The following is a 24227-nucleotide window of genomic DNA, read 5'->3' on the forward strand; positions in this document are numbered from 1 at the left end:
CTAGACTCTTCACCCTTCTCTGCCAGGAAATGGGGTCAACACACAAATCCCTTTTCCATTCAGAAGTTAGGTGGCTTTCACGGGGCAAGGTCCTTACACGCCTGTTTGAGTTGCGATGCGAGGTGCGCACCTTCCTCTCAGACGCAAACTCGGAGCTGCATGACTTTTCGGAGCTGCATGACTTTTTGGAGAAGGATGACGTGAAGGATGTTTGTTGTTAACGTTTGAGGGGGCATTTTAAGTAAGGACTTAGACTGGGTTTGGGGAAAGTGGGGTCGTCAGACCTCGCCATACATTTTTGTGGGGTCGCCAGACAAAAAGTTTAAGAACCACTGACATAGAGTATCATTGCAAAACGTGTGAGCATACACCCGATGCTGAAACCACAATTTCCCCTCCATTTCCTTTGTGTTTGAGGAAGTCCTCCACCCTGATCTCCTGATATCAATTGCTCTATTATTCATTCTGTCCGCACAAGCACAAAGATTAGCAACATGTTGGCTGTCTTGATATGGTGCCTTCTGCTGCCTATGACTGAACAGAGTGGTGAGTGTTATGTATATTAAATATATTCAATTTAATGTATCACTTGAAATTGGTATAGTGTATCTAGCTCTAATCCCTTTCTAATTGAATGAATTGGCTCTTATTAAAATGTACTTCATACAATTCGGGATGTTTTTGTTAAGAGTAGCACAACACCTAAATTAGATCTCATAATGTATCAGTATGTATCTTATTTATTTATCGACCTGTATTACTGTAGAATTTGTTCGCCATTTAAGACTATCCTGACGTTGCAAGTTCCCATTTTGATTCTTGATGGCCAAGGCTACACATCTTGACTTCATCTGCAAGAATCCATAGAGGGGCCTATTGTTTTAATTAAACATTTAATTATATATTGAAAGGAACCTACTTATTACCCGCTAATATGAAATATTCAAAGAATTGCTTATCTAAGTGAAAGGCAACATTATTATACGCAACAGGGTAATTTGGCAAAAAAATTATGTGAAATCTGCAAAATCATTTTCAAAGGTAAAAGACCACTACTGTTTTTCGTTTTTACAGTTGTTTTTTAATTATTAATAATAATAATAATAATAATAATAGTGTATTAATGAATAACTTTGCTTGACATTCAAAATTGATCACCTTTAATTACTCGATCTGAAGTCTGGACAGTGATATAACACACAGACAAACACACAGACACACAGACACAACCGCAACATTCATGAACCAGCCAACAGGTAGGCTACATCTCTCACACCACTGGACAATACCAATTTATTTCATTGCTTTATCAATGTTATTGCATTTGAATATCATTTAAAAATGTATTACCTTCATTTTGTGAAAATAAATTAAAATTAAAATGGTAAGATTGGGCACATGACATGTGTTTATGTTTGACATCTAATAGCATCCTGTCCACTGGAGTTTATTCCCAAAAGGGTGGTGGAGAGATACGGGGCCTCGTTCTCAGTCATCTGTAGGCCTACCACAACATCTGAGGTTGAAATCATTGGCTGGGAGACTCCAGTTGGCAAATGGAATTTGAATATGCCTGACAATAAGTCTGCCACTTGGTATGCGGAAAATTTTGAAGACTGGACATTTGGACCTTACTGCTTTGGGACATTTTCTGATGATCAATGTTCGGTGACCCTGCCCATCACGCTTTACAGTGAGCTTAAGTACTCTACCTCTAATAATGATAATATTCTGCCTTCCAAGTCATTGTGCATTGTAAGTTGGCGATGTTATGATAATACTAATACTACTACTACTACTACTACTACTACTACTAATAATAATAATAATAATAATAGTGTAGTAATGAATAACTGCTTGACCTTCAAAGTTGATCAACTTTGATTACTAGATCTGAAGTCTGGACAGTCATTGTCCAATGTCCAGTGGTATAACACACACACAGAAACACACATCAGACACACACACACACACACACACACACACACACACACACACACACACACACACACACACACACACACACACAGCACAGTGAGCTTAAGTCCTCTACCTCCAATAATGATAATATTCAGATAAACGTCATTGTGTTTGTAATTCCATATTGTTGTTTTGACAGAGACTCCAGACACAGTGTCCATCTCTGTGCAGAACCACAGTGGTCCACTGCAGGAGGGCAGAAGGTACACACTGCAGTGTGACGTCTTCAACGTGGCTCCTGTAGCCGCCCTCACTGTGTCCTGGCTCTGGAAGGGGGAAATAATTCAAACACAAACATATGATGACGATCTCACAAAGACGCCTGTAAATGTGTCGTCCACGTGGGAAATCACCGCTTTTAGAAATTATAGTAATGAAATGATCACATGTTTGACTACCTTGGATCCCAAACAAGATGGACCCTCACAGCAAGATAACACATCGACAGCCTTCCAAGTCATTGTGCATTGTAAGTTTGCTATTTTATGATAATAATAATAATAATAATAATGATAATAATAATAACAATAATAATAGTGTATTAATGAATAACTTCGCTTGACCTTCAAAGTTGTTCACCTTTGATTACTACATCAGAAATCTGGACAGTCATTGTCCAATGTCCAGTGATATAACACACTTACAGACACACACATACTTACACACACATACGTAGACACACACACACACACACATGCACACACACACACACACACACACACACACAGATCCAATGTTACATTATAATTATTTTTTTTTAATTTCTGATGTTATATAATTGTATAGTTAGAATATTTTTTCTGTAACGTTTATGTTTAACAATGTTGACATAGTATCTAAGCAGCCACTTACTGTCTTATAGATGCTCCTGAGTTCCTGTTCACCCCTTTGATCAGAAATGTGACAGAGGACGTCAATGTGACACTTGAATGTCAAGTGGACGGGAACCCCGCTCCTGCAATCAGCTGGGACACAAACAATGACACGTTGAACACCACTGAGAATCAGACCACTCTCCTTATTATCGGAGTTTCCCAAAGCAAAAACTATACATGCACAGCAAACAACATACATGGGACAATTTTTCAGACTTTTAATGTCAATGTTAAAAAGACCTCCACCAATACCACCACCACCGCAACAACAAAAACAACAACCGCAACATTTATGAACCAGCCAACAGGTAGGCTACATCTCTCACACCACTGGACAATACCAATTTATTCATTGCTTTATCAATGTTATTGCATTTGAATATCATTTAAAAGTTTATTACCTTCATTTTGTGAAAATAAATTAAAATTAAAATGGTAAGATTGGGCACATGACATGTGTTTATGTTTGACATCTAATAGCATCCTGTCCACTGGAGTTTATTCCCAAAAGGGTGGTGGAGAGATACGGGGCCTCGTTCTCAGTCATCTGTAGGCCTACCACAACATCTGAGGTTGAAATCATTGGCTGGGAGACTCCAGTTGGCAAATGGAATTTGAATATGCCTGACAATAAGTCTGCCACTTGGTATGCGGACAATTTTGAAGACTGGACATTTGGACCTTACTGCTTTGGGACATTTTCTGATGTTCAATGTTTGGTGACCCTGCCCATCACGCTTTACAGTGAGCTTAAGTACTCTACCTCTAATAATGATAATATTCTGCCTTCCAAGTCATTGTGCATTGTAAGTTGGCGATGTTATGATAATACTAATACTACTACTACTACTACTACTACTACTACTACTACTACTACTACTACTACTAATAATAATAATAATAATAATAATAATAATAACAATAATAATAGTGTATTAATGAATAACTTTGCTTGACCTTCAAAGTTGATCAACTTTGATTACTAGATCTGAAGTCTGGACAGTCATTGTCCAATGACCAGTGGTATAACACACACACAGAAACACACATCAGACACACACACATACACACACACACACACACACACACACACACACACACACACACACACACACACATACACATACACATACACATACACATACACATACACATACACATACACAGAGCACAGTGAGCTTAAGTCCTCTACCTCCAATAATGATAATATTCAGATAAACGTCATTGTGTTTGTAATTCCATAATGTTGTTTTGACAGAGACTCCAGACACGGTGTCCATCTCTGTGCAGAACCAAAGTGGTCCACTGCAGGAGGGCAGAAGGTACACACTGCAGTGTGACGTCTTCAACGTGGCTCCTGTAGCCGCCCTCACTGTGTCCTGGCTCTGGAAGGGGGAAATAATTCAAACACAAACATATGATGACGATCTCACAAAGACGCCTGTAAATGTGTCGTCCACGTGGGAAATCACCGCTTTTAGAAATTATAGTAATGAAATAATCACATGTCTGACTACCTTGGATCCCAAACAAGATGGACCCTCACAGCAAGTTAACACATCGACAGCCTTCCAAGTCATTGTGCATTGTAAGTTGGCTATGGTATGATAATGATAATAATAATAATATTATTATTATTGTAATTATTATTATAACATAATATAATAACTTATGTTATAATAAAATAAGTTGACTTTGTTATAATCATATTCATAATAATAATAATAATAACAATACAAATTGAAAATATAATAATGTATAATGTTTGTCAGTTGCGTTTTATGATGTCTATCACTTTCTACACTTCCATTTCAGATGCTCCTAAGTTCACTGAGGAATATGATTCCGTGGAAGTGGTCACAGGCGGAAATGTGTCCTTCGGTTGCAGTGCTGAGGGTAACCCGCCTCCTGAAGTCAAGTGGAAGTACACAGTTGCGATCAATGCGAGGGAAACCACATGGGGTCGCCAGAATACCGTTAGCATCACAAGGGCCACGTCGGCCAACGGTGGAATTTACAACTGCGTTGCCACGAATAAAGTTGGCACTGCTACACGGCCAATTACACTGACGATAACCCCTCTAGGTATTGATTGCAGGGTCATTATTAATTAAAACGTGTGTGAATGTGCGGTTGCGTGTGCTTCCATTCATCTGTGTGTGTTTGTGCGCGTGTGTGTGTGTGTGTGCGTCCATGCATCTGAGTGTTTGTGTGTGTGTGTGTGTGTAGCCTATGTATGAACAACACTTTTATTTTAAATTATAAATTAATACAAATAATAGATATTTAATACTTTGTTTCCTTTCTTTTGTTTGCATTCAGGTCATACCACTGGCGTTAACTACTATCTGATACTGTTTATAGTTATTCCGGTCATTATCATTATCATGTTCTTGTGTTACTTCTTTTGCACAAAAAAACATGGTAGATATAGTTTAATGAGAAATAATGCCAGAAAAAATGACGTCCCTCTACAAGATGTAGTGGCCACTAGAGATGAGTTATGATCAGTTGTACAAAAATGTGATTTTTTTCATTACTTTTGATTTGTTTATTTTTATTTGATTGACTAATCACTGTTTAAAATATTTTTTTGTATTCTATTAGAGTATAATATATATATATATATATATATATATATATATATATATATATATATATATATATATATATATATATATATATATATATGCTAGAAAGCTATGCTATGCTTGTCTTTTGTTATTTGATTCAAATATCCGTTTTCTGTGGACGTTAACGTCAGCCTAAATTTAAATTAATTTCACACATGTATTTTTGAAATTTTCCACATTCAGGTTGATTTGGAGGGTTAATATGGCTAATGTACCAATGAAAGAAGTAGGGAGAAACGTAGCAATTAAAATGCGTGTGACCGAGGTGTACGACGGTAGTCAGACAGCAGAGAACACCCCTTGACACTGTGCTCCATGCTCTGGACGTGAACTGTCCCTTTAAGAATTAGGATTTGGGAGTGACGCGGATATGAAAGCTAGTTTATCCTTCTCTTGGCTTTGAAAAAAATATTTCGATTTACAAAACCAACGGTAGACAGATAGTAAGTCCGCGGGCAACTACATAACAAGTTGCGGACCAGTGTTGGATAAAAAGACACAACAAACGGGTGTGTTTGGTGGAGTTTAACATCCCGGGATTAGACCATCCTCCAAGTGGTGGGAATAACCTTAATTTGGGAGAAGTTCTTTGTATTCAGGGATAGGCGGATTGGGACGTACATCGAATATGGACTGGGGTACGGATCTTTGGGTGAGTTTACTTCATCGGCATAGTTATGCATCTCTACTAATTAGTGTTGGTTGGGAGAAAACCATTTGTGTAAAAGTTAACGCGGCATTCGAAGGCAAGTTTTGACGTTCCCAATTTTCTTTTCGTAAACAGCTTTGATGATACTTTCTAATAAACCATTCAATAAGCATTCTCAGTTCATGTGAGCCCCTACCTCGCAAATCCCTAGATCATATGGTGTAGTGATTTAGATGATCAGAACAGTGGATGTTGTTGTCTGTACGTGACCACTTATCGTCTTTGCGTGGTTGGAGAAAACATTGCTCAACCATCTGTTGAACCATACGTGTTTAGGTTGAAATGTTTGTTTAAACTGCAGGAACACGAACCATATGTGGACCTCGTTGTCATTGTTTTTCTGACACAGTAGTTGAAGCCTAAATCATTGCAGAATAATTGCCCTACCTGGTGGTCACCGCACAGCATTCATGCATTCCAATTCAGATAATGCATTGATCTTTTCAGAAAATGGGGGTTAAGTGTAAAAATGTATTCCCTTCAGTGATTAATAGGCACAATATATTAACGTCTCTAGTATCTATTGATATTTACTTCCATTACGGTCCGATTTGGACACACACACACACACACACACACACACACACACACACACACACACACACACACACACACACACACACACACACACACACACACACACAATCCATATTGTGTAGCTTAAATGGATCACTGCTCTCCCCCTAGGCCTCTTCCCCTGTCCCCTTTCCATGCTCAGTGCATGGAGTGGAAAGGGGACACATCCTTATTAGTTGGCCCTCATTAAATGCACAATAAAAAAAATAATGCAAACCCCTAAGTCTGTATACATTAAGAATTGGGTAAGGGAGAACAACTATTCGTGTTTCCTTTTAGAATAGGGTTACTCCTGCACACTTTTGCGTTATACTTTTGTGTTACACCAAAATGTGTCCACCTGTCGCTTCAATGGTTCAAGGTACCAGATTAAGGTGGTGGGATGTGTGGTAAAGTTCAGCTAGGAAGAATCTTCCTTCAACAGAGAATGATTTATGGCATCTGTCCACTGCCCGCCTTGACATTAATCCAAGGCTATTTTAAGAACCGCATGTGCGTTAGTCCTGCTAGTAAAAGATAGGGGGCTAAACCTATACCTGGGCCTTAGCATTGCCTGGGTGGGTCTTGCCCATGGGACACTGAAGGGAGACTCGGTACTGAAAGTTTGAGAGGTTTAGTATGTTGGTGTCAGTATGTTTTCAACTGCTATACTAGAGCTCTTGCTGATTTGAAAACATAGGCAGGAGCTACTGGGGGTGAGTTTGATATCGACAATAGGGCTTGTGGAAATCATATTCTAGTTTTATTTGTAGTCGTGTAATGGTATTGACCACATTCAAAAGTACGTTAAATGACTTCTTATTTCTTAGATTATCATTATCGAAGAAGCCTGATCTTTTTCTTCGAAGGCGTCTCATAGTGACATGAGTCAGCCATCCCTCCTTGTTTGGATGCCATTATTTCGTCACTAGAACTTGTATGGCAGAAGGTGAGATGAAATGTAGACCTGAATACCTGAGCTTCAGAAGGTATTTGGGAGTACAAAACCTTTCCGGGGAGACAGGTTTGTCACCTCTGAAGATGAAGTTCTACAATGCCCACAAAATTGTTAATGTATGACCCGATCAAAATAAGTACCTCTGGCATATTGTATTTATTTGCAAAGTGACTGCCTGCATAAAGAATGCAACAAGGTGGATTTTTTGTGTCCATCCTTTTGTTTTGTTCCTCTTAGAACAACAATTTTGCCAGGGTGAAGAAATACACCACATAATAACATTGGTGTAAAGCAACGGTACTTAAGTTGTATTTTGCAGTATCTGTGCTTTACTGGGGTTTTAATATTTGAAGCAACTTTCCCCTTGACTTCACTGCTCATATTTTATTTTAACTTTTACTTTTAATGTATTTGCATGTGACTCTTTGTTACCGGTTACAAAATAAAATCAGAAAAAAATAAAGATTTTTGTGTTATCCTTAAGGCCTTTGTACTTTTTAGCGTATTGCTAATGTGTGCAACTGCCGATCTGACAGACAAGTTAAGACACATAAAGACCCATAGAATATTAGCTGGAAAATCACAACTGTGAATATTAGCTGGAAAACTCATCCCCTGGAGCAAATGCTGTTTGTTGATGCCTACCCAAGACTATCACACGATGATGGTAAAGGCTCATTTATTTTAGCTGCAGAATGATTTTTACAGATTTTCTAATGGAGGACTTTAACCCTTATCAGAGTCCCTTTCAACTAAGACCTCTGTATTTTTACCATATTTTTTTTAAGTGTGGCTTTCTAGTACTTTATACACCACTGAATAATCATTGCAGAATTATTCCATTAATACTCAAGAATCGATGGAATTTCTGCAGGTAGTCTAGGTCTAAGGAAAGGATTTAATCAAACAAACCACACTGAAATAAGAGCCTTAAATATTATTGAAATTCATTCAGAACAATGTGTTAAATAACTTAGTATAATGAGCACTCTATCATACTATGATGGATCTGTATTGATCTGAAAATAAATTGCAAGAAAAGAAAAACATGCCCTAGCATACCAGGATTATTTAAACACACACACACACACACACACACACACACACACACACACACACACACACACACACACACACACACACACACACACACACACACACACACACACCAAGATGGGAAGAGAGGTTCTTGAGGCTGTGTGGTGGGAGGGCACGTTGGGGTTTGGTCTAGCCTTGAGATATCATCTCCAGTGGACTTGTCTGAGCTTGAAGATGTCAGAGGAGATCCTTGCCAGGAACAAAGTCGAAAGGAGATGAGGAGTGTGGATACCTGCAGGGCTCCAGTGTGAAGCCCTGTGTGTTGATGTGAGATTGGATAACTGCAGGGGGAGAATACAGCATTTATGAGAGGAGCAGATCCTGCTTCCTCCCAGACTGGCTCTCTGCCGCTTACTCGCTCCCAGCTCAGATAGACTAAATCTTGCTGTGCAAAGTATTTGTGAAATGTTCTGTTCAACACGAGATGCAACCTCAGTTCTTAACACCCACTACATGTGTGCAATCTGTTGATTATGTGATAGGATGTTTAAGTTCAGGGCCCTATACCGAATACCAGTGGGGTTCTATCAACTTTTTGATAATCATTCAATCATGTCATATATATATATATATATATATATATATATATATATATATATATATATATATATATATATATATATATATATATATATATATATATATATATATATATATATATATATATATATATATAAAAGCTTTTTTTTGTTTGTTTTTCTTAGGACCAGTATGACATCATTGAAAAACACACACTGTCTGGACTGGATCTGGTGGAGAAGTATGTCAAGTTTGTGAAGGAGAGGACTGAGATAGAACAAAACTATGCAAAGCAACTGAGGTAAGTCTCATTCTTGCCATGCTTCTGCTATGATGGCTGAGTCAAAGGCATTCTTGTGTGTGTGTGTGACTGTGTGTTTGTTTGTGTACCTTTTGCTTTTTCAACGTTATGCTGTGTTTGGATTCATAAATTTTACTGATCGGTTCATCATTAATGTAAATACATTGTTATCTTTGGCTGTGTTATTGCTCAGCAATTTGTGTGTGTATTTAACATTGTCATGTGTATGCACTGAAGGGCTATTACTGAAATGTATGTGAGGTCATATGACTACTTCTGGGCAGAATCAAACTTGAAACACTGGCCTCATTCTCCAGCAGCAGAACTGTCTCTGTGCACTGTGAGCTCTCTCTCCCTCCCTATCTTTCCCCCTCCCTCTCTCGCTCTCTCCCTTCTGCTCTCCGAGCTGCAGTCCAGCGTGTCGGCCCACATCTGTTTAGTTTAGCTCTGCTGGAGAGGAAGTGGGAGCAGACTGGCACATGACAGCACAGGATGTGGTGGAAAGGAGAGTGAAACAGGGAAGACTAGAAGAGTAATTGCTATTTTAACGGAGCCGTGCCGGGCCGGCTGTCTGTTGGCCAGGCCGAGTTTGCACCAAATAGAACATGACAACATGTCACCGGTTTGGTTAACCGTCATCCATTTTGTCCTGCTTTCCCCTGCTTGTTCGTTCCTTCCTTCTCCTCTTTCAGTGTAAATAAAGAATCAATGTGTTCAGTGATCCATTGATTTCCTCTTTTTTCTTTTTCTTTCTCTACAGGAACTTGTCAAAGAAATATAACCCCAAACGAGGCAGTAAAGATGAAACAGAGTGCCGGTGAGCCCCATGACGATTCAGTTGTTTTTTTCTCAAACATTCGACCAGAATTCTGATCGTCTCCCCTTGTCAGAAAACATTATATTGGGACACATTTGATTCTTGTTCTGGTATATTTAATAATACTTTTGATTCACTTCCTCGAATCGGTATCTCCCTGGTTTCCATCAAAATGTTATGTAGATGCTAATGTCTCTCCTCACAGCGTAAAATACTCATGTGCTCATGCATTCGTTATGTCACATGGCCCACACAATGCCTTTTCACTTTTCCTTCTTCTTTTCCAATGTTGTGGTATTCAAAGGTCCTGGCCCCATTGTGTGTCTTATCAGCCCTTCCTCCCCCTTGTAGGGTCTCCAGCTTCCAGTCCTTTACAGAGATCCTGAACGAGATGAACGACTACGCTGGCCAGCGAGAGCTGGTGGCGGAGGACATGATGATGAACATCTGCATCGAGCTCACCAAATACCTCCAGGAGCTCAAGCAGGAGCGAAAGACGGTGAGCATGGGGACTGAGGGGTCGGGTGCTGGGTGGGGGGGGGAGGAGGAGGAGGAAAGCACGATTGAGCGACAAAGGGGTGCAGATTGTTAAGAAGTCCAAGGAAGGACTTAGGCAGGCAGGAAGGAAGCTGCAATCAGTTCCTTATAAGGGTGGGGGTTGTTTTCCTGTCCCGGGGGAGATTGTCAAATGCCGCCGTGTTGACGTGTAGCCCGACGTAATGTCTCTGAGCGACACACTGCTTTTGTTTGTGCTGCTTGCCTTGTTGTTATTGTTTATGCCTATCTGACTCTATCTCAAAACTGCCAACTTTAGCTCGGTCTGCCTCGGCACTTCTGCAGTGAGTCTTGGTGTGTCCTCTAACCAGTTTTCCTCTCTCCTCCTCTCCCTCCTCCCCTTTCTCCCTCCTCCCTGTCATTACTTTCTCTCCCGTCTATTTTTACCCTGTCTACAGTATCTGTTGGAGGCCAAAAAAGCCCAGCAGACTTTGGAGGTCTCATACAAGCAACTCGACAGTGTGAGTGGAGTCCTATTGGACAGAAAACCTCCTTCTCCCTCTCTCCGTCTCGTGAACCTCTCTCGTCTCTCCCGCCTTAGAGTGAACCATGGCTATATTTATTTGAAGGCCTTATGTTACCATGCTATTTTGGTTTCTTCATGTGAGATTCATGAACATGAACATGAATGATTATGCGCCGGTCTTTGAATGCCACTGGTCTTTTCTGTTGTGTGTGTTCGTGTGTGTCAGTGTCTATGGCAGGGGTCGGCAACCTTTTGTAAATGGCCAATTTTGGTTAGAATTTTTTTATAAAAGGCTATTTAGTTACTTGAGCAATTAAATAGCCTGTATAGGCTTATCCCACCATTTGCAGGAGGCCCACATGCGGTCATAACATCAGCCTAACCCTGTTTTTTCAAAAATGAAACATTCTTTAAAATAACAACACTGGTTAACATTTCAAACAATTATATTTTGACTGTCCAGTTCAGTGCTAAGTTTTCTTGTTGCATTGACTCCCATCAACACTTTGGACCTGCATGAGCAAAAAACAATATTAGCTCAGGGCTTTTTCTACGAAAAATTGGTATAATAATATGATCAAAAACACCCTAGATTTCTCATCCAGTTTAATGGGATTCCTCTGTCACGTTGCGTGCATGCGTGTATGCGTGTACACGTGTACGCACATGCGTCAGTGTCTATGGTAATCATTCTTCACTTGAGACCTGCATCTGAACATGAACATGAACTGAACGATCACCGGTCTCCTCCGTGACGTACGTGCATGCGTGTACGCACATGCGTGAGCGTCTATGGTAACAGATCTTCACTTGAGACCTGCATCATAAATCGCAACCCTGGTTAGCAATCACTGGCATACATAACGCCTCCAACGCATCCCCTGTATTGTTTAAGAATAACGACGAGGAATGCTTGACTCACAAATTGTATTTCATACAGAGACATCGTGGCATGCCAACCTTTTTCCTAATCGTTTCTTAAACAATATCTTACCTATATCAGAGTAAGAAACGCTTTGAACGAGAGTGGCGGGAAGCAGAGCGGTCAGCCGCGTACGCAGAGAAAACCGACCAGGACATCAACGCCACAAAGGCCGATGTGGGAAAGGTAACGTCTACAGAAACACCCGTGACCTCTGACCTGGGTGTGGTTTGCGGATGATCGATGACCGTGTGTGTGTGTGTGTGTGTGTGTGTGTGTGTGTGTGTGTGTGTGTGTGTGTGTCATCAGGCTAAGCAGCAGGCCCACATGCGGTCGCGGATAGCCGAGGAATGCAAGAACGACTATGCAGCCCAGCTGCAGAAGTGCAACAAGGAGCAGAACCAGTTTTACTTTAACGACATGCCGGTCATTTTTAACGTAAGCGGGTGACGGAAAATCGACACGCAGCTTTACCTTCCCGCTTGTGTCATTCACTGTAATCTAATAGTTTATGAATTTACTTTTATGACCCGGTCTGCCCTTTGGTGCGTAATTATTTTCATTAGAAACTGCAAGACATGGATGAGCGGCGAGGGCAGCGGTTAGCCGGCGGCTACGTCCTGTTCTCGGACACGGAGAAGCATGTGATGCCCATCATTGACAAGTGCCTGGAGGGCATCCATAAAGCAGGCTGTAATGTTAACCAGAGGAACGTGAGTTGGAGTCTTAAACAAACGGACATAGCGACAATGGAAAACCTTATGTGTGCCAGTGTGACCCCCCCAAATTATTTATACCGGTCTTTATACCGGTGTTCATTACTCCCTTCTCTTCCTCCTTCCCTTTTTCTCCTACTCTCCACCGTCTTCGTCCCCCCCTTCTCCTTCTTTGCTTCCTCTTCTGGCTTTGTGTCTTCTAATGTTCTTCTCCATTCTCTTATCTTCTGCCTCTCCTCCTCCTGTTTCACACGTGTCCATGTGGGCCCCAGGACTCCCTGGCTCTGGTAGAGCAGCACAAGTCTGGTTTCGAGCGCCCGGGAGATATCGAGTTTGAAGACTACAGTCAGGGCATCAACCGCACCTCTTCGGACAGCAGCCTGAGCACGCCCAAGGGTCCCTTGGAACTGCTCGGGAAGAACCGGAACAAGAAATCCTGGCTGCTGAAGAAGAGCAAGGTAGGGTTCTCCGAGTGTACTTGTAATCAAAAAGGCAGGCTTATATTTATTATTATTATTATTATTATGTAGGGACATCCTATGTTTGTTTACCTTTTTTATGCTAGTGTTCACACTTCCACCTTGATGAGAGTGCAGTAAATACAGAGACAAATATCTACAGCGGTGCGTAACCTAGATATTGTTTCAGTTGTTTCTGATTTTCATCTCTGCCATAGCTCTACCTAGTCCCAGGTAGCCCAGTCGCACGTCTTATATATCTGGGCTTTCCTGTTTACCAACACACACCTTGCCGTGGGTCTTGCACACCGCAAAGGCATCATAGTGTGCTCTGGATATAAAGAGCTGGCAGCCGACAGCATTACCGACACTATTTGCATTAGTGTGGATGTTATTGACTTGCTACCCCATACATTTTAAATATGATAGAGGTAATGTTTGTTGTTCTTGTTTTTCTCAAGAAATCAGTGCACTTGCCCTTTTAAGTTTTGTCAGTGGAAGCATAAGAAGCTGTTGTTCCCGCTTCATCAATGATGGAGAGCATTAACTAGCCAGTGGGGATTAGGGCAGTGTATGGAGCAGGATGGTGATGGAGTGGTTGACGGTTGAAAGCTCAGGAATGTCCCTTTACTGAGAGGTCTTATGACAGCTCTATACAGACACACTCGCACGCGCAAGATCCTATTCGTTCTTCAAAAACGCACCATGGTACGTGCATGAACCAGCCTTATTTTTACACATACACTGAGATGCACCAAGTTACCCTTCTAGTACAGATCCTCTTGCTTGACTACTATCCTTGGATGTAAACCAATAAGCTAGCCCCCCCCCCCCCCCCCCCCCCCCCCCCCCCCCCCCCCCCCCCCGCACGCCCGCGCCCCCTCCCCCGAGCCACCCACCCACCCTCCGTCCAAGCCCATAAACAACCTGGACCCTCCTCTCTCTCTGCAGCATGGCATCCGATAGGTCAATCGGCAGTCAACAGTCAACATTCTGCTGGGCTTGTGTTTTCGCCCGGCACCGTGAACAAACCACATTGAGTTTTTCGTCGACAGGCATCCACAAACACTGCGTCTATTATGCTGGGCCAGAATATAGCATTATGTCTGGTGCCACAATGGCATCTCTGTGCCAGCTATCGGTGGATGGACGCAAGGTTTTCGAGGTCACGAACGCTGGCCCGAGTCCACGTGCACGGACGCAGAGTTTCAGGTTGTTAGCAGCTTGTTGTTGACTTGTCCCTGTGCACTCGGGACCATGCAAGGCCCCACCTCTTTGTCCCAAAGCCTGCATCATATCTCTGGGGAGGAAACATTCCTAAGATATGGCCCAGAGCTTCCAGGGTTAGTCCGACATGAAACCCTAGTCACCAGTGGCTGACCACTAACCAGCTAACTCTCACAGCTCTCTCTCTCTCTCTCTCCCCCCCCCTCCTCGCCCATGTCTGACGTGTCTCGACTCTCGCATGCTGGCTGCGCTGTTCTGACTATGCACGTTCCTTCCTGTGTGTGTCATCAGTCATGCTGTCTCGACGGAAGGCCATTAGTCTTGCGTGAGCAATGTGTCACGTGTCGCTCTGCGCAGACATCCGGCATTCGCTCGGGTCCACTCGGATGGCAGTTCTGCAACCGCTCCCATGTGTGTGTTTTGTGATCTCCTTAACCTTAAGTCGTAGTAGAAGTATTATTAGTAGTTGATGCAGCATTGATGAACCATATCTTTGTACTCAAGGACGCTATGCATGATATCTAAGACGCAATACAGGAGTAAATATAAAACGTATCAATAAAATGTCACATTGAAACGTTGAAGGGGTAAAAAGCAAGGGGAGGAGAGTTGGATGTATGAGTAGTAGTACTTAGAACTGGCAGGGACTGCCAACACCCCAGCATTCGCAGTATTACAGGCTGATTGCTTCCTTTCAGCCCCCTGTGTAATTTAGCCTAAGAGCTGAGACCTGCCTCCCCCCACCCCCCCACCTGTTCTGACCGGGTCGTCAGATGCTGCGTCTGACAGTGATTGATCGCTCTACTGGAGCTCAGTGGTTCGTGTGGCAGCACAGCCTTTATTCTGTTCCGCACGGGTCGACCAGGGCCTTTTATCATTATCATCAAACCAGGAAAGAAAATGATCCATTCAGCCCAATTCAGATGAAGGGGCTGTTTATGATAACGCCATTAACTACCCACCCCCCCACCCCTCCCCATTTCCAATTACAGCCCCATTGATCTTTCTGTTGCGTATGTAGGTCAGGCAGAGAGAGGGAAAGAGAGTGAGGGAGGCTGGTGTAGGGTCGGCCGTTTGACCAGCTGGGGACATGAAACACACACACACACACACACACACACACACACACACACACACACACACACACACACACACACACACACACACACACACACACACACACACACACACACACACACACACACACACACTCCTCATCTCTCAGAGCATTGAGAGACAATTGAGCTTAGCTAATGAGCCAACCATGGGCTGAACAGATGGAGCTTAACCAGAGAAACGTGCTCGCTACTAGTGTCTAGCCTTCATGCTATGGCCTGTGCCAGGGGCCCCACCGGATCGCACTGTGTCTGTGTGTCTCGTGAGGTAGAAGCAACAAAGAGGAAGATTAACCTGTGTTTGTGTTGTTATTCGTCTGTTTTTGTCGTCGTTGCGTTCATGCTCTCCGGGCTTATCCTCTGTGGGTTACTGTCTCCCTGCCTTGGCTACGTGGTGTGAGTGCTTCATGGTGCTGACTGTCTCATTTTTTTCTTTCCCTTGTTTCCTGTCTCCCCCCCCCCCCCTCCCCACCCCTTACACCCCCCCCATCTACTCACCTGCATTTGTCGGATGTCTTTAACCCCACCCACCCACCCACCCCCCCAGCTCTCCCCATCAACGATCCTCCCCTCCAGCAATCCTCCGACCCCCTCACCCTCTAACGGAGCCCCCTCCCCAAAGTTTGGCCGGGACCCCCTGTCGTACTGTTTGAAGGAGATCAATAAGACAGTCAAACCCAGAATATCTTCCTTCCGGACCCTCCGCAGATCGGTGAGTCCACCAAGGTGGTAGGTCGCGGCTCGTGTGTGTGAGTGCTGTTTACACACCCCAGCGGCAGGGAATAAACATGGACAAATATTTATGGATTTATATGGCGTCAAATGTCAACCAGACCATTTTTGGCCCCAGGAATTGTTCTAGCCATAAATTAAACAAAAAAAGATATTAGACTTATTTTTCTCTGAATTTTAGAAGTTACGCACTCTTAACACATCCTTATTGTGAGGGAACTTTAGATACCCTAGCCTCAGTCTCGCTCACTGCTTATCCTCATAGCTCGTGCTGGTGGTGTAACTGCACGACCACAACACAACACTATGGTATGCGGCCTGTGGCCAGTCCTTTTGCTTGTAGTGAGGGGTGTTGCCACCTGTTGGTGAAACAATGGAACAGTTCTTTAATGCTCTCCTATAACTTATATGTTGTCTTGAATGTGGGATTTTGTAACATACCATCAATGTTTAAATGTATGGGTGGGGGGAAAAAGGACATTGGTTTGGCACCAGCTCACTGTTCAAAATCGTTCAAAATCACCTTCTAGGCCGAGTGTATACCTTCTCGTGAGACTCTGATTTGAGCCGGTCAGATGAGCGCTGAGTCTCTGGGCTGAACCAAAACCTGAGGCCTGTTGTTTCTGTCGGTGTTCTCTGGGGGTGCGGGGGGTTGTTTCTGTCACCTCGGTTACTGAGATGGGAAACTGTTGCCCTGGGCACACTCTTGACTTCCTGTGTACTACGCAGCCCACGGTGACCGAGGACTTTGGCCACCTCCCCCCCGAGCAGCGGCGGAAGCGGTTACAAAAGAAACGCGACGAGATTGCCAAAGAGCTGCAGAAGGAAGTTGATCAGAGGTGATTATTTGTGTGTGCGGTCATGACTTTCCACTACCTCTTTTTTTTTTTTATGTTGAGTGTGTGATTGCATCTGCATCATTGTCTACTTGCTGTTGTCCTCTTTTTTTCCTATTATAACCACCACATTTGCTATCACACTGCATTAACGTGTATGTGTGTGTGTGTGTGTGTGTGTGTGTGTGTGTGTGTGTGTGTGTTTGTGTGTGTGTGTGTGCGTCAAACCCCTGTGTGTGTGTGCATCTTCACCTGGTGCTGCCATCCCCAGGGTATCGCGTTCCCCACTGAGCGCCTCATCTCCACCAACCTAACTCCATCTCTCTCTTTCTCACACTCCCTCCCTCCCTCCCTCCCTCGCTCTCTATCGCTTTATGTTCTCTGTCTCTCCCCCGCTATACCAGTGAGGCCCTGGAGAAGATGAGGGATGTCTATGAGAAGAACCCCCAGATGGGAGACCCAGCCAGCTTAGCCCCCCAGAACAGCCAGACGGCCCAGAACATTGACAGGCTCAGGGGGGAGCTGGCCAAGTATGAGGTACGGCCACCCTGCCTTTGTTTTGTATGAGGGCTCATTGTGGACAATATTAAAGCGCCATTGTGCATTGACAGATGAGTTGAGACCCCTCCATAGTTATTTGGTGGGTGAGGGGCAGAAATACGATGTTGTGGTTTGATTTGAGGATGTTATACCGCATAACTACACATATTGTCGGTTTTGTTTCTATCCTGCTTTCTCTCATTTGCTTGCTCCTTCTTATGTTTCCCTATTTTCTATCTTGTTTATCTCTCACTCACTCACTCACTCACTCACTCACTCACTCACTCACTCACACACACACTCTCACACACACTATCATTCTGTCTTTACAGACTTGGGTGGCAGAAGCAGGGGTCCGTGGGAGTCGGCTGCAGCAACGATCCCACTCCTTCAACAACAACGGGGCCCATGGTGTATACAGGTGTGGATGCTGCTGGCCACGTGCTACTCTTCCCCTTGAGATTATAACACACAACCACACACTCACTCACCCACACACTCACCCACTCACTTACTCATGGCGAGACCCATTCAAGACGTAGCAATTTGTTATATTATAACTCAATGTGACGTTCAATGATATATGTGAAGTGCAGAGGCCTAACCTTGAACTTACCCAGAAGTCGAACATCGTCAGCTGTTGGTTCCCATGCATTCTCCATTTCCTGTGCCAGGAAATGTCGGTAAAATGTGAGTGTCTGTCTCTCTCTCTCTCTCTCTCTCTCTCTCTCTCTCTCTCTCTCTCTCTCTCTCTCTCTCTCTCTCTCTCTCTCTCTCTCTCTCTCTGATTTCCAGGAGTTCCCTTTTTTCTTTCAGAGTAGAAGAGGTGAGTCACAGCAAGGGGTGGCTGTGACTCAACCCGGTTGGAAACAAAGTGCTTTCACAAAGCGTCCTCTTCGACTCTTAACGAACGTCCCTCCTTTGCCCTCCAGCCCTGACGGAGCCCAGTCTGAAGAAGGCACGCCTGACCACTCCCAAGCCATCTACGCAGAGTTCGATGACGACTTTGAGGAGGAGGAGGAGGAGGTGGAGGAGGAAGAGCCGACCGTTGCTATCGGAAATTGCACAGCCATGTACAACTTCCCTGGTATGCCACTCCTGGAGTCACCATCCATCTTTTATTTCTTAATGTATGTTTATGCCCTTGGACGGATCATATTAGCCAAAGTATTTTAAAGAGCAGGTGGACCCAAAATCACATTTTCTTTGTTTTAAACGTAGTAATTCGTCAACATGGTTATCTATGCCATTTCATCACTGTCACTGAAATAAGTTATAGCACACCTATAACACTACCGTGTGTGGCGATTTTTATATACAACATTGCTTATTATAATGCTCATAGCCCTTACACAACAACGGTACCAAAAAGGTGTCAAAAAGTTGTAATGTTTCCCTGGCATGTTGTTGTGGATGCCACGGTCCATTCGGGACCCTGGCATCCTAAATGTTGTAGAGCCCATTCATTTTTTGCTATGTCTCTGTGTCGCAGGGGCCAGCGAAGGGACCATCTCCATGCAGGAGGGTGAGCTGTTGGACGTAGTGGAGGAGGACAAGGGAGACGGGTGGACCCGCGTGCGACGGACCAACGGCGACGAAGGCTACATTCCCACCTCCTACGTCTCCATCGCCCTCAACAAATGAGGGTTTTCACCTTCAGGGGGTAAACGCTGTCTGCTGAAGAACGAGCATTTTTGGAATCCAGGGCTATACGGGATCGACCCCTCCCTCCCTTCAACCCCCTCCCATCGTCGACACAGGAGGAGTGAACGGTACAGAACAGCTTGTGGGTGGGACCACGGCGGGTGGGATGGTCATAAGAGGCACAGGGAATGGGAGTGTTTTGGAAGTGCGTTGCACTGCCATACAGGGAGAGAAATCGATGGTGCAAAACGCAATGTCCCTACGAAACGCTTATGAAAGGGAATAAAAACAAACCGCGACCCCCCCCCCCCAATAATGTAATATGAATCCCCCTTTAACCCGAGATATACGGAGCAACTTAAGCCACGCGTGTCTGTACGGCGTTTTTCTTGCTTTGCGTCTCGGCTGTGCGAATACGGTCAGGCCCAGCAAAGGGTGACGCAGGCGCCTCTGAAGTCAAGAGGAAAGATGTACCACGTCAGGGCGCCAGAGCTCAGCTCGGGCCCCCAAAACGAGAAGGGAGTCGGATTCTAAACGAGAGAAGAGGAGGAGAAACGAGAGAAGAGGAGGAAACATGGAAATATTTTATACTGTGGGGTTCACACCAAGACTTTAGTCTTGGTGTGAACTGCATGCACACACTCACACACGCACACAGAGTTTCCTTGTCGAAGACTCACTGTCATCAAAATCAAATTCGGCTTCATTGTCCCCATCTTCCGTCATCCAAAATGTGGTTTGAAACACAGCATATTTAAATCACTAAAAGTGTGTTATTTATTGCTATGTGTGTGAGCATTAATGGCACTAAAGTAACTTTGCTTCTACCTGTTCTGTGCGTTGCGCTTACGCAGACCACATTATAAAGTAACAATTCACCATATACTTTCCAGTGTCAATCAACGACATCACACACAAGAATGAGACTGCACCCCTCCCCCCAGGCTTCTAAAGGGTTCCAGATTGTTTGTTTATACTAAAAAATGATAATTTATTAGGAGTGTCTATATTGATAAGAGATTCCAGGTTAACAGGAAAGTCTGTCTGTTAGTGTTGAGGATGTTGTTACACTTTTCTTCTCTCCTTGCACACACATTTGCGAGTTGTCTTGAGGCGATCGTATTTATGTCATAAATAATATATTTTAGCCATCAACAACACCACTATTGTCTTATTTTCTTTTTTTTCTTAATAACCGAGACTGCTATGAATAAAGAATTGTACCTTTGTCAAAAGATTACTTATTTTGCCATAAAGGTGTGTGTATGTTTAGTTTGTCTTTGCTTCACTAAATGTTTTATGTTGTGTTTTTTTGTGCATTACAGTTGGTCTAACTGACTTTTATGTATATTGTGTTGTCATAGTTTTATGTTTGACATTGTGCCTTTCTGGTTAAAAGCATTTTATATATCTCACATTTACATCCGTTTTTTTTTTAAGATTTAATAAATGTGGAGCACATTTCAAGGTCGTAAATGGCTATACAAGTTATTTGGGATTTATAAAAACAATGAATTTGTTGAACGGTAAAACACTTTGTGGTCTGTACATACATCTTATGGCCAGCAGGTGACAGTGTTGCCACTGTTAAAGCCGTTTCTAAAGCCTTGTGGACCCATCTCCCATCTGCGATTACATTTTCATTACTTGTTTGAATACGTGATTGAAACCCACTCACTCAAAAAATATTGTTTATAATGGCCCTCTAAATCACACTACCCATCTGCTTTGCCCCATACAAACTATTTAATACACAATTCATTCAGCTCTCACCAAAACAAGGCCGGTTTTGGACCATTGTGCCCATTTTATTTATATATATTTTTTCGAGAGGAAAGGTTAAATCAATAGAGGATGTATCACCATGTATTGTTTCTGCACCTCTCTGTACGAGGCAGTGAGAGGGGAGGGCGATTGCGTGAAGTTGCCACCAAACGACCGGCTAGTCGATGGGGAGCTATCAGCATCTGTATGCAAAGCCATTAGTCACACCGTATGTTAAAGGTCAGCTGTCTTTTTTTTTTTCCTCCATCAGATCGCTCCTTTCTTGCCAACATGATATGCTTTGTCCAGTGTGTCCAGCCTAGCTGTGTGGGTGCGGGAGAAGGTGGCGATAACGCTAACCGCTTGGCTGTCTTATGACCTTCTATTTGTGTTCGCAAAATGTATCTTTCGTGCGTCACAACAGGATTAAAGATGGGAGTTGCTCCAGTGGTTCGGAAAGCGCGGGTTTAGGAAAGTGTCTCTCTCACTTTCTCGCTCCCTACTGCTCTCTGCTGCTCTCTCTCCCTCTCTCTCTTTCAGCCTCCCTCCTAGTCCTTCCCTCTTTCTCCCTTTTCTCCTTCCCTCTCTCTCCTCGACTGTCTCTCCCCTCTCTCTCTCTCTCTCTCTCTCTCTCTCTCTCTCTCTCTCTCTCTCTCTCTCTCTCTCTCTCTCTCTCTCTCTCTCTCTCTCTAAGAGATTCCATAGTTATTTCCCAGCTGTGAGAAATCTCCATATTGGTAACAATTTTATTTTGTATAATGGCTGTTTTGATTGACAGCATAATATGGGATTTGGATGTTTGACACGGTCCAGTGGTCAAACTCTAGCTTGTCGTCACCCTTAGATTTAAACAGTTATATATGCATGCATTCATCCATGCATTAGAATCCACCTCCAACTGATACATTGGAGGAATACCACTTTTCAAAGTGAAACCGCTGTTCAATTAATTACACCTCCACCTTGTTTACTCAGCTTCGATACGTTAATCCATTAAGCTTTCACTGGTTCGTCCTCCACGTGGGTTGGTTTCTGTGCCTCTAGATAAGTCGGTAGCCAATAGGATTGTGTAAACGAGCCTTCCAGTGTGTTATTGGCTGCTGTGTACTTTCATAGTTGAGACGAAGACGTGGGGGAGTATAGGCCGACATGGACGTTTTCTTTGGTGGTCTTTCCGGCACCATGGTTACAGAAAGTGGTTCAAATTGTATTGAGCTTTTCAGACCAATAATCCATGGAATTTTGTTTTGTTTTTTTCACTACTGTTTACATTTTCCCCTCAGTGCTCATGGCCAGAAACCTTGATGATGGTGTGCGGCCATTTGCCCGCCAGTTCGGATATATAACAGTTAAGGCTATTATTGATGAATATTGAATCTGTTAGACAACAAGCCCTGGCCGAACCTTAAATTCTGCATTATCTGGCGGTCACTGTGAGGCTTGGAGTAATGTATCTTATTCTCTTTCTTTCTTTATTTTTCCCTGTCTCCCTCTCTGCCCCTCTCTCTCCATCTCTCTCTCTTCTGTTCTATCATCCCTTATCTCTCTCTCTCTCTCTCTCTCTCTAGCCGTCTCGTAATATGGTGTGCGGTGTTACAAAATAAGCAATTATTTCTCTGCCTGCTGCACCAGAGGTGATTAAAGATTTAGGGACTTGTTCTTCTAACGGTTGCTGCAGGAAAGAGGGGGTGATGGGGAGAAGTTTATATCTAGTGTGTGTGTGTGTGTGTGTGTGTGTGTGTTTGCGTGTGTATGTCTATGTGTGTGGTCTCCTTAGTAACTGTTGCTTGGAAGGACAAAACCACCAGAGGTTTCTGCAATTTGTTGGATAATTTGTTTGGTAATCGATAGCTGTGTTTCTGAATGAAATTACACGTTGCACTATTCATGTGTATGACTCGCACACAGTGTACAGTGTTGACAGCACATGCATTCAAGATGATTAGATTCATCCAGGATGAATCACCAATTTGGCCAACTTTTAGACATTACCAGCCACTGGTCACCACTTGGGGGTAATGGATTCATTGAATCAATCCTGGCTCAATTACCTTTGGGTTGGGGTTTACAATTCGTCAACCAAAAGTGATTATTGTGGAGCCATTAGATTATAAGTGTAAACAAATTTATTTTAATCCTTTTATTTTTTTCTGTACAGTGACTTAATTCGCATTTGCATATATTTGTAGTCACCAGACCACTTGATGATGTTTTAAATGACCACACATACTGCTTAATGAATTAGTCGCTAACACTTGACAATAATGATACATTAATTAACCAGTTATTAATATTAGTTAATGCAGTAATAATAATTACCATTGCACAACCATGGTCTAGTAATCATCATAATTTATTAATGGTGTTCATGCCTAACCCTACCTCTAACCCTCTACCCCTAAACCTAACCCCTATGCTAATTACTGCTTATTACTGCATTAACTAATGTTAATTAATGGTTAACCAATGTATTTCAGAGCATTTCAGTCGAACTGCAGTCAGGAGAGAATCGATGACTTTGTAGTTACTGTGTCTCACACTCTCCGATCGCCTCTGCCTACCGCCAGCAATCTACAAGGAGGCAGATTCACCACACATTCTTCTCTGATCTCTCCCGCTGCTTTCACACAAAACCCATATGTCTTTTTCACAGGGATTATTCTAATCGTGCTGCAAATTTATGCATGATTAATAAGCTGTCGAGCCGATGCTTTGAAAGACAGCGGGTCAAATAACACTGGCAAGTGTTTCTCATAAGACAGTGGCCGGTGACAGGGGAGAGCTCATCTGGCTAGCGGGTGCACACA

General features: G+C 43.1%; 2 protein-coding genes across 3 annotated transcripts; both read left to right on the forward strand.

The window, feature by feature from the left end:
* Nucleotides 1-416: 416 nt before the first annotated feature.
* Nucleotides 417-5453, forward strand: LOC307082476 (vascular cell adhesion protein 1). Its single transcript, XM_079746064.1, has 8 exons — nt 417-546; nt 1430-1693; nt 2120-2449; nt 2843-3163; nt 3336-3599; nt 4114-4443; nt 4671-4940; nt 5178-5453. The coding sequence occupies exons 1-8, from the start codon at nt 495-497 to the stop codon at nt 5360-5362; spliced, it is 2016 nt and encodes a 671-aa protein (XP_079602190.1). The 5' UTR covers nt 417-494; the 3' UTR covers nt 5363-5453.
* A 113-nt stretch (nt 5454-5566) lies between these two features.
* Nucleotides 5567-21132, forward strand: trip10a (thyroid hormone receptor interactor 10a). 2 transcript variants are annotated; one of them, XM_079746513.1, is made up of 15 exons: nt 5567-6140; nt 9513-9628; nt 10389-10445; nt 10797-10944; nt 11399-11461; nt 12470-12574; nt 12698-12826; nt 12955-13101; nt 13377-13562; nt 16452-16616; nt 17366-17475; nt 17877-18009; nt 18345-18433; nt 18945-19099; nt 19505-21132. In XM_079746513.1, exons 1-15 carry the CDS (start codon nt 6117-6119, stop codon nt 19654-19656), a joined length of 1779 nt encoding a protein of 592 aa, XP_079602639.1. In that variant the 5' UTR covers nt 5567-6116; the 3' UTR covers nt 19657-21132. The 2 variants fall into 2 exon arrangements, with proteins under 2 accessions (XP_079602639.1, XP_079602640.1); XM_079746514.1 differs by lacking the exon at nt 16452-16616.
* Nucleotides 21133-24227: the final 3095 nt, after the last annotated feature.

Source organism: Pollachius pollachius, assembly GCF_949987615.1.
Source record: "Pollachius pollachius genome assembly, chromosome: 11".
Taxonomy (NCBI): domain Eukaryota; kingdom Metazoa; phylum Chordata; class Actinopteri; order Gadiformes; family Gadidae; genus Pollachius; species Pollachius pollachius.

Bases quoted from the DNA above. Each gene is read 5' to 3' on its own strand.
- trip10a (XM_079746513.1), top strand. From the start codon at position 6,117: ATGGACTGGGGTACGGATCTTTGG. The intron at 12,575-12,697 runs GTAACGTCTACA...GTGTGTCATCAG, and splicing joins CAAAGGCCGATGTGGGAAAG to GCTAAGCAGCAGGCCCACAT. The intron at 17,476-17,876 runs GTGATTATTTGT...CCGCTATACCAG, and splicing joins CAGAAGGAAGTTGATCAGAG to TGAGGCCCTGGAGAAGATGA.
- LOC307082476 (XM_079746064.1), top strand. From the start codon at position 495: ATGTTGGCTGTCTTGATATGGTGCCTTCTGCTGCCTATGACTGAACAG. The intron at 3,600-4,113 runs GTGAGCTTAAGT...TTGTTTTGACAG, and splicing joins CCTGCCCATCACGCTTTACA to AGACTCCAGACACGGTGTCC. The intron at 4,444-4,670 runs GTAAGTTGGCTA...CTTCCATTTCAG, and splicing joins CTTCCAAGTCATTGTGCATT to ATGCTCCTAAGTTCACTGAG.